The 11452-nt window shown below is 38.5% G+C and overlaps 1 protein-coding gene across 2 annotated transcripts; it reads left to right on the top strand.

Annotated features, from left to right (window-relative positions):
- The first annotated feature begins 478 nt into the window (after nucleotides 1-478).
- LOC112250650 (visual system homeobox 1-like) lies at nucleotides 479-3064 on the top strand. Of its 2 annotated transcripts, none has more exons than XM_024421019.2 (5): nucleotides 479-932; nucleotides 1282-1360; nucleotides 1504-1627; nucleotides 1756-1948; nucleotides 2219-3064. In XM_024421019.2, exons 1-5 carry the CDS (start codon nucleotides 536-538, stop codon nucleotides 2479-2481), a joined length of 1056 nt encoding a protein of 351 aa, XP_024276787.1. In that variant the 5' UTR covers nucleotides 479-535; the 3' UTR covers nucleotides 2482-3064. The 2 variants fall into 2 exon arrangements, with proteins under 2 accessions (XP_024276787.1, XP_024276873.1); XM_024421105.2 differs by having other exon boundaries at nucleotides 481-932; nucleotides 1756-1936.
- Nucleotides 3065-11452: the final 8388 nt, after the last annotated feature.

Raw genomic sequence — 11452 nt, 5'->3', positions numbered from 1 at the left:
TAGTCCTAGTCAATAGGCTATTCTCACATTTTCACTGCACGGGCAAACAGTGATTTTCGTTTGGATAGTATGTTTCCTCATTTACACATTTAGAAAACAAATAAAATAAATAAGCGTCACTGAGCAATGACCATAGCACAGCAACAGCAGATTGAGATAAAATGAAGGTTGATCTTTGAAAAATGTTTATAAACATTTAAAATAAAGTTGATTTTTTAAAGATGTAAAGCATGTACTATTGTTTAGCTGGAGACCTACATAAATGCCATTTGACATCAGAGAAAAACACTTAGGACCAGTTCAGATAGAGGGGACAGAGGATAAAATCCTTAGCGGATTTGAGTCAAAATTGGTGGCAATTAATCCTTTAGGATTGAAAAAGGGAAACGCCTCCTTTCGGTTTGACGGGTCAGGTTCGCTCTGATTGGTCACTGGAGGTTATCCCCGGGACACAACACAGGGATAAATTGTCCTCCCATATGCCTGCCACCTCATCACCCAAGCTGCAGGGAAAAGATAAGTATAGCGCTTTACAATGACAACCATGATAGGAAGAGAGGATGGCGCGGATGAAAAGCCTAAAGTCAAGATGCTGGCGCCTGCATTTGGGATCGATAAATCACGACTTCATGGATCTGGGTTTAGGTCTAAAGGCTTTGCCATCACGGACCTACTGGGTCTTGAAACGGATCTCCAGCCTCGCCCATCCGGACCTTATGGAGTAGGAGGACACGGGGATGTTCAGAGTGCTGGGATGGGATTCCCTTTCGCTGGAGGATCCTTGCCTCTTGGTCTGGGGTTCCTGTGCAGTTTGGCGGCTCAGCAACCTCCGGGGGGCCCCTGCTTCCTACCGAGTCACATACCCCTCCTTCAGTCCAGGACGGAGAGCCATTTCATGCAGAATATGGAGCAACAAAGAGACGCCTACTCTGGTACAGCTCATTTCAAATGGTTGACTTTACAGTTACAGTTAGCTGTCCACTTAGCATGTATTCTCAGGGGGTGCTGAAACCTCATGTAGCTCAATTTATTTAAAATATTCAATGCGTTCAAGATTGACGTAGCGTAATTCTATCTCTCAAAATTAAGATGTTGATTGAATGTTAAACCTATCCAAAATAACAATTTTCGACTCGAGCTAAATTTGATGACTCTATATTCCATTTACAAGCACTCGATTTATTGAACTTTTCTGTACAATTATAAATTAACATTTATATGTTGTATTTGGGTTTGATTGTTATTCTTTAATAGCCTATATGTTTCCCTTTTATTTTTTAGATGACGAATGTCTCTCTGGCGAACGAAACGATTCGAAAAACTCAGGGAACTCACAGAAGAGAAAGAAAAGGAGGCACAGGTTGGTACATATGACGCAGTTTTATTGCGCCAGAGCAAAAAGAGAAATTGAGTAGGCTATTACATTAAATAAGTACAATGAATGCCGTTAGGACGCCGGTGTTTATCAATGCTTTCAATAAAAATAAAATACATCCATTACAGAACTGTGTTCACTTCTCATCAACTGGAGGAGCTGGAAAAGGCATTCCATGAGGCACATTACCCAGATGTGTATGCCAGGGAAATGTTAGCAATGAAGACAGAATTGCCTGAGGACAGAATACAGGTATGCTATTTATAACAACATGTAGGCTACTACAAGGTTGAACGAGCGTGCAAACTTACAACTGCCTTATTGAAATAGTTTAATCTGCAAAATTGTCCAAATATCTAACATTGGTGCCTATTTTTCAGGTTTGGTTTCAGAATCGTCGGGCCAAGTGGAGGAAACGTGAGAAGTGCTGGGGACGCAGCAGTGTGATGGCAGAGTATGGGCTCTACGGTGCCATGGTCCGCCACTCCATCCCTCTGCCAGAATCAATCATCAACTCCGCCAAAAGCGGGATGATGGGCTCCTGTGCTCCCTGGCTTCTAGGTGAGCCAGCAGGTTGTTTGCTTTATTCATAATAAGACTCAAATATGTATTTAATCACTTGAATACATAGCTGAGATGTGTTTTGTATCCGAACAATGTTTGATGGACATTCAGCCAACACATTTCATAACGTATACATTATAACGATAAAGGTCTAAATGTTAGGCCAACATTTTAGTTTACAAATAGACCTATAGGCCTAATGTATATTTATTTGTTTGCTTTATTTTGCTTTAGGCTGCGCTGAGACTAATTGTTTTTCATTTTGATCACTTTACGCAGGAATGCACAAGAAGTCCATGGATATAGTAAAGAAGTCCCCAGGAATGCCAGAGTTTACCCACTCGGATACTAACTCCGAGGAAACTAAAGGGAAAGACAACGACATGTCCTGGCCAAATCGCTCTCGTGGTATAGACGACAGCGAGGACATGGCAATAGACCTATCCAGCACCTCTAAGCAGGACAACAGCAAGAGCACTTTGAAGTCATCGTCGCCCCAAAGGGATCCCATTCGCAACAGTGATTCAGACAATGAAAGCTAAATGAATCCCGGTTGCAGACAGTGAGCTTGGACATTTGCGTGGAAATTATGCTCACCTGGAAGACAATTATTTTCCAAAGATGCGCAACATTCCCATCACATTAGGGGTGTACAGTGTACTTGTCTTATTTCTTAATAATTGTATTTGGACATATGTTTTATAAAGTTGTTTGGTTTTAAATATAAGAAAATATTTCATGTTTTATTCAACTTTTGTTTGATTTGTGTGTTGTTGAAATAATATTTCCAAAAAGAAGAGAGAGGACCAAGGAGAGGATATATCACCTCTTCTCCTGCAGAAACGTGTTACACGATAAATCCAAATGCAATTTCTCTAAAAACAATTAGTGAAAATGTACAAACCTCATGCCTACATGTCATTTCATATTTTTGAACGGTGATGGTTAGGGTGTAAACCCCACCACCTGCATTTGATATAAAACATAAACTAAAATATACAGATTATCAAATGGCACAATTATGAAGCACTTTAGTTGTGTTGATACTGAATGTCATTCAGAGGTCAATTTCACCGCAATGACAGCAATAATAACAACACTGTAATAACAGCAATATCAGGAAAACAGTACCTGGATAAATAAATAAAAGTATTTTTTTGAAATTGTGTATTTTTATTGATTCGTATAGGCCTACCTTCATATAGGCCTACCTTCATATAGGCCTACCTTCATATAGGACTACCTTCATATAGGCCTACCTTCATTCACTTGATGTAGCCTAGATAACGTTATTGGTTCCACAAATCTGTTTTAATTGTAATATTTACATGGGTTAATAAAAAGACAGAAGTTGATGCAGTAAGTAACCCAGTTACCCAGTTGCGTTGTAAATTAAGCTTTACGACGATCGTACCAAATGCATCGCCTTTCTAAATTTTAACCAAATAAGCACGTAGAGAGAACGTTCACTATAAGTGCCTCAGACCATGCGTCGATACAGGATCGAAAGAAAAGCAGCGCTGCCTTCGGATCAACTTTCTCCATTCAAATTGTACCTTAACATTAGAAGTAGTCAAAAATAATGACCACGGATCAGCTCCTAGAGCGATATTACCACCTATGGTTCCAAATAGGCTATTGAGGCAGTTTATTCCTACCCAATAATAATGCACTAAATCCCTGATTGGGCACATCTTTTGCGCTCGTTGTCACCCATTCTTAAACACATTGAGGCACAAATAACAGACAGTAGCCTAGTGGCAAAATATAACTCAATTGATTGAACATGAAATGTATTTAAATGTGATTGAAATAGCCTATATAGGCCCATGTAGCCTATGTAGGCCATATTTTAACGCAGTCATCTCGGTTTTTATTTGAAGCATAATCTCATCCTTCACTTGTTTATAACAATTGCAAATAAGCTACTTTGGCAACTTCTGCTCTGAAGTTATCAGCAGTCACAGTCAGACAGATAGCCTAAACATATTGATTCTACACTATATTGATCCTTTAATATCCAAAGAACCAAAAGGTTATACATAGGACCCCAAATATCATTTTTCTTCTAAGAGTGGATCCATTACACTCACCGCTAACAGCACACAGTTTCACATTTGATTTGATTTAGTGACAAAACAGGTATAATCAAATACAATGTTTTGCTAATGTTGAAAATCCAATGGACAACAGTATACATGAACACTTATACCTGTAATAAGATAAGCCATCTTTCACCAGCGATTACATTCTCAGATTAGTGTGTCAACCTTCAAACTGATTTTTCAGTGGGTGCTGCAGCAACCTCAGCACCCCTACATCCTGTGGCTATGCATGCTCCCATCCATTCCCACACCATCCTTCTGTGGTCGTCACATCAAGCTCTCGCTCTCCGAGTCTTGGAAGCCCCCCTCAACTCTTGCTTAAGATTCATATAAACAATTGGATCGATGAACGGTGGCACCATGTGCAGCACCATCATTGTAACATGCTGGATACTTCATTGCTGAGAAAAGCGATAGGACATAGTTTGCTCTTGTAGTATACAGGTTGCAGAGTCCTAGATTATTGGCACCAGTTGAAGTAAAAACATGCAGAGATAGAAGGCTCTACAAGCATGGCGGTTGTTCAGTTTAAGGGCCATAACAGCCCTGCGTGCCTCGTTGAATACTGTATATGCCCATAACAGGAGCAGAAGATGATGATTGAAAGAGTCATGATGGTAATGGGAGGGGTCATGGAGCTGTAAATTTTGCACAGGATTAAAGCTCATAGATGCTCTCCCGATTCCAGGCTCACAGAGCAGCCCTGCAGGGGCTCTGTTAAATGCACCCTGTCCCAGGTTGAGAAGGACAAGGTCATTACTGCCAAGTGCCAATGGTGACACTCAGCACCCAGATTAGCCCCAAGGCAAGCCGCACACGCCAGGGAGTCATTATGCCCAGGTAGTGGATGCTGTGGCAAATAAACATATATCTTTCTAATGCCATGATGTCCAGAGTCATTTGAGAGTTTAAAATCACACTTACAATAATACCAAAAATGCCTTATATTTAATGTACCGAATGAAGCCCAAACCTTACCAATGAGACCTTAGGGCAGGAATCATGAACTAGATTCATCAGATAGTCAGGGGGAGGGAACATAATTACAAATAATTAGTAGACTGCAAACAGGCCAAAAGAAACCTAAACAGTTATAATATTTGACTAAAACATAATAATTTCAAACCTTGCTTACATTTCTATACGATCACATACACTGGTGTACAAAACATTAGGAACATGACATAGACTGATCAGGTGAATTCAGGTAAAAGCTAAGATTCTTTATTGTTGTCACTTGTTAATTAAATCCACTTCAATCATGAAGGGGAGTTGACAGGTTAACCTCTAAAAGTCTAACCCGTTGGGGGAGGCGGGTACTAAACTAACATTTGGAATTGTTTTAAGATGGTCATAACATGGATCATTTAGCTATTTGATTTTGAATTCTAGGACCCCTTCAGGTAACCCCCAAAAATCAACAAACATTTTTTTAAATAAAATGTTTAATTTGGCCTTTACTACTATAGCTCATAGAAACCCATTGAATAACACATTCATAAAAGGCTAAATAGAAAGTAAAAAAATGAATCATAAGGAATAAGGTTTTTAAGTGTCTGTCCTATATCTAGACGATATAAGAACGCTCAGAAAATATACAGTACCAGTCAATAGTTTGGACACCTAGTCATTCCAAGGTTCTTTTTTGTTTTTACAATTTTTTATTGCATTGTAAAATAATAGTGAAGACATCAAAACTATGAAATAACACATATGGAACAATGTAGTAACCAAATAAATGTTAAACAAATCAAAATATATTTTATATTTGAGATTCTTCAAAGTATCCACCCTTTGCCTTGATGACAGCTTTGCACACTCTTGGCATTCTCTCAGCCAGCTTCACCTGGAATGCTTTTCCAACAGTCTTGAAGGAGTCCCACATATGCTGAGCACTTGTTGGCTGCTTTTCCTTCACTCTGAGGTCCAACTCATTCCAAACCATCTCAATTGGGTTGAGGTCGGATGATTGTGGAGGCCAGGTCATCTGATGCAGCACTCCATCACTCTTCTTCTTGGTCAAATAGCCCTTACACAGCCTGGAGGTGTGCTGGGACATTGTCCTGTTGAAAAACAAATGACAGTCAGTCCCACTAAGCGTAAACCAGATGGGATGGCGTATCGCTGCAGAATGCTGTGGTAGCCATGCTGGTTAAGTGTGCCTTGAATTCTAAATAAATCACAGACAGTGTCACCAGCACAGTAAAAACAAATCATATATATATATATATATATATATATATATATATATATATATATATATATACAGTACCAGTCACAAGTTTGGACACACCTACTCATTCAAGGGTTTTTCTTTATTTGTACTATTTTCTACATTTTTTTACACATATTTAACCCCTTATTTTCATTGGCACAGAACTACCTCCATTCATTTGTATGGGTTACCTTCAGATGAGTTCCCGTCGCACTTCTGGGGGTCATAGAGCAAGACATGAGGTGGATTGAGATGCAGTCCACGCAAAAACACAGATATCTCTAGCTTAAACTGACAGATTTTGATGGTGATTTTTTGTTATGTTATGTTACTTAGAGTGACGCATGGATGCGTCAATAGACTCTTTAGGATTAAAGAAGGACTTTTAAGCAGTGAGACAAATGACATATGGATTGTGAATGTATGCAATTCAGAGGGTGAATGGGCAAGACAAAATATTTAAGTGCCTTTGAACTGAGTATGGTAGTAGGTGGCAGGCTGCTGGGTTTTTCATGCTCCACAGTTTCCTGTGTGTATCAAGAATGGTTCACCACCAAAAGGACATCCAGCCAACTTGACACAACTGTGGGAAGCATTGGAGTCAACATGGGCCATCATCCCTGTGGAACGCGGTCGATGAATTGATGCTGTTCTGAGTGCAAAATAGGGGGCAACTCAATATTAGTAAGGTGATCCTAATGTTTTGTACATTCAGTGTACATCTCTCTATTATGCGTGGGAATACTTTTTAACAGATTTCCAAAATTAAAATTCCTTGGAGCTGATTTGCTGGTGATTTACAGTTTTGTTTATGTCCAACAAACCAAAAATCTAAGTTAAAGAATATGACTAAACCAAATCAAACTCTGTTTAAATTGTATTTCATGTTTGATTTGATGCAGTCCTATTCTTTAACTTATTCTTTTGGTTAAGATGTGAATCCAACATATCAATTATACATTTGTAGACAACCTGGAATTAAAGCCAGATTAAGTCAGTGACCCAGATGGAACTCTCCAAGATGAAGATACATTTTTATGTATTTTATATGCGTTGACTACCAAACCCAATTCAACATCACTTTTAAAATACAATAAATAGCCTATTAACTTGTCGACAAGTAAAAAAATGTAACGTTGGATTCACATCTTAGAAGGAACTATCCAAGCAGTAGATACATCTTCTTTAAATGCCGATATTTGGTTATGTTGTCAACCAAACATAATTCAATATTACTTTTGTAATACAGTACATAAATAGACTAAAGTTAAGGCTATTAATACAAACTAATGTAACATTCAAGATTAAAATGAGTAACTCATGCATGGCCACATTTTGAGGTTACTGTTACTATACATTTCGTCTTATGTAATCATATAAAGCCTGCATGTTCAAGATAGTATGCATACATCGTTGCATGTCTGTGGAGATCTTTACAATTCCTCTAATAATCTGTACATGATCTAGAACGACATTGGTCACTTTCACCACTTTTCATGTAATCTGACATTGTGTTCCCTAATGGACTTTGCTTTGCTTTTAAATGGTTGAAAGCGCAGTGACAGACAGTTGGTTGACAACTAAACCAAACATAAGACATTGTTTTTCCATTGGAATTTGGTTTTACTTTAAGATGATTCAAAGCATAGCAATAACATATGGGGAAATTCAACTAAGTTTTGGCTGTCTTTATGGTTGTAATATAGGTTGTAATGGAGGACCAAAAAAAAGCCGATACCGATTAATCAGCCGATTCTTTTAATTTATTTGTAATAATGACAATTACAACAATACTGAATGAACACTTATTTTAACTTAATATATCAATACAAATCAATTTAGCCTCAAGTAAATAATGAAACATGTTCAATTTGGTTTAAATAATGCAAAAACAAAGTATTGGAGAAGAAAGTAAAAGTGCAATATGTGCCATGTAAAAAAGCTAACGTTTAAGTTCCTTGCTCAGAACATGAGAACATATGAAAGCTGGTGGTTCGTTTTAACATGAGTCTTCAATATTCCAAGGTAAGAGGTTTTAGGTTGTAGTTAATATAGTATTTATAAGACTATTTCCCTCTATACCATTTGTATTTCATATACCTTTGACTATTGGATGTTCTCATAAGCACTTTAGTATTGCCAGTGTAACAGTATAGCTTCCATTCCTCTCCTCGCCTCTACCTGGGCTCGAACCAGGAACACATCGACAACAGCCACCCCCGAAGCAGCATTACCCATGCAGAGCAAGGGGAACAACTACTTCAAGTCTCAGAGTGAGTGATGTTTGAAACGCTATTAGCGCGCACCCCGCTAACTAGCTATCCATTTCACATCGGTTACACGAGCCTAATCTGGGGAGTTGATTGGCTTGAAGTCAAAAGCAACGCAATGCTTGAAGCATTGTGAAGATCTGTTGGCAAAACGCACGAAAGTGTTTGAATGAATGCTTACGAGCCTGCTGCTGCCTACCATCGCTCAGTCAGACTGCTCTATCAAATATCAAATCATCGACTTAATTATAACATAAAAACACACATTAATATGGTCGAATCCGGAAACTATCATTTCGAAAACAAAACGTTTATTATTTCAGTGAAATACGTAACCGTTCGGTATTTTATCTAACGGGTGGCATCCATAAGTCTAAATATTCCTGTTCCATTGTACAACCTTCAATGTTATATCATAATTATGAAAAATTCTGGCAAATTAGTTCGCAATGAGCCAGGCTGCCCAAACTGTTGCATATACCCTGACTCTGCCTGCAATGAACGCAAGAGAAGTGACACAATTTCACCTGGCTAATCTGGATTTCTTTTAGCTAAATATGCAGGTTTAAAAATATATACTTGCTTTTTTCGCAAATGTGCTTTTGTTAAATCATCCCCCTGCGTTGCATCGATTATATGCAACGTAGGACACGCTAGATAAACTAGTAATATCATCAACCGTGTGTAGTTAACTGGTGATTGTGATTGATTGATTGTTTTTTTATAAGACAAGTTTAATGCTAGCTAGCAACTTACCTTGGCTTCTACTGCTTTCACGTAACAGGTAGGCTCCTCGTGGAGTGCAATGAGAGGCAGGTGGTTAGAGCGTTGGACTAGTTAACTGTAAGGTTGCAAGATTGAATCCCTGAGCTGACAAGGTAAAAATCTGTCGTTCTGCCCCTGAACAAGGCAGTTAACCCACCGTTCCTAGGCCGTCATTGAAAATAAGAATGTGCTCTTAACTGACTTGCCTAATTAAATAAAGGTGTAAAAAAAAAAAGATTGTTATGAAAACATGAAATCGGCCCTAATTAATCGGCCATTCCGATTAATCGGTCGACCTCTAGTTGCTAACTAGCGTTAGTGCAATGAATGGAAGTCTACGGTAACTGCTAGCATGCTAGTAGATATCATAGACTTCCAGTCATTGCATTAAAGCTAGTTAGAATTCGCTCACAAAACAAATGAATTGTCAGATATTGTGTTAGGTTTGCCTTTTTAAGCCAATAGTGGCTAAACAGGGGTGGGATAATGTCAGTGTTGGGTTGGTTAGATTGTAGCTGGGAGCTTGCGGTGTCTGATACTTGTGAGATTTGTTTATGACAGTTTGCGGTAGAACACATGAAAATTGCATGTACTTTCAGAATTGTTTGGCGAGCTACTTAAAGGTGGTCTGCGAGCTACTATTAGCTTGTGATCAACCTGTTGGAGACCCCTGGACTACATTGTAACCTGTAACAAATCAGCTTCTTTATCAAGCTAGATGTCATCATTTCCTACAGCCACCGGAAATAGTGGTTCTGGAGAGTTATTCAGAGAAAAGATTAGCATTCTTTATACCTCAGTGAGCGTCATGGCAGCAACATGTAGCCACAGATGGTGGATAAAGGAAGATAGTTAATTCAGGTCATTTACCATTGGAAAACAATGTCAAGGTTCCTGTCTAACCCAATATTTGTTTTTATGCCGTTCCTAACCCTAACCTTAATCACTGAAACTATACCTAAGAATCGTGATGGTGAGCACATCATGGTGAAGAACTTATACATACAGATGAATTAGAAATATTGCCTTTCATACCAAGAAGCAGTGAAAAACCTTACATCTGCGGAATATGTGGGAGAGGTTTTGGTCATGCTGCCCATGTGAACCGAGATGTACACCATGAGGAGTTAAGCATTCGGCTATGGGACTTGTGGGAAGAGATTCTGTGGGAACCCAGTTCTGATCTCACATTGTAGGATTTTTAATGAATTTATTTGCAAATTATGGTGGAAAATAAGTATTTGGTCAATAACAAAAGTTTATCTCAATACTTTGTTATATACCCTTTGTTGGCAATGACAGAGGTCAAACGTTTTCTGTAAGTCTTCACAAGGTTTTCACACACTGTTGCTGGTATTTTGGCCCATTCCTCCATGCAGATCTCCTCTAGAGCAGTGATGTTTTGGGGCTGTTGCTGGGCAACACAGACTTTCAACTCCCTCCAAAGATTTTCTATGGAGTTGAGATCTGGAGACTGGCTAGGCCACTCCAGGACCTTGAAATGCTTCTTACGAAGCCACTCCTTCGGGCAGTGTGTTTGGGATCATTGTCATGCTGAAAGACCCAGCCACGTTTCATCTTCAATGCCCTTGCTGATGGAAGGAGGTTTTCACTCAAAATCTCACGATACATGGCCCCATTCATTCTTGAAATAATTTTGCACGTCCAATTTTTCGGTTTTTGATTTGTTAAAAAAGTTTGAAATATCCAATAAATGTCGTTCCACTTCATGATTATGTCCCACTTGTTGTTGATTCTTCACAAAAAAATACAGTTTTATATCTTTATGTTTGAAGCCTGAAATGTGGCAAAAGGTCGCAAAGTTCAAGGGGGCCGAATACTTTCGCAAGGCACTGTATGTAGGCCTACATTGTAATAGATGGGTTCTGAATATGAATACTGATATTTATTAATCAATACATTATATTACCAAAAGTAAAATGTTTTTTATTTATTTAATGCAGCCTCTGTATATTAACTTGGGCATAAGTGCATGTCAATAAACATTTTAATGGATTATTATTACACATACTTAAATTGAGTTTATGTATTTTCAAACAGAATATTTTATTTCAATATCCTACTTTTAGATATCTTGTCACGCCTTGGTCTTAGTATTTTGTGTTTTCTTTCTTTATTTGGTCAGGCCAGGGTGTGA

This window comes from Oncorhynchus tshawytscha, linkage group LG01 (genome assembly GCF_018296145.1).
Source record: "Oncorhynchus tshawytscha isolate Ot180627B linkage group LG01, Otsh_v2.0, whole genome shotgun sequence".
Lineage (NCBI taxonomy): Eukaryota > Metazoa > Chordata > Actinopteri > Salmoniformes > Salmonidae > Oncorhynchus > Oncorhynchus tshawytscha.
Note: the sequence above shows the minus strand (reverse complement) of the source record. Positions and strands in the feature narration are given on the sequence as shown.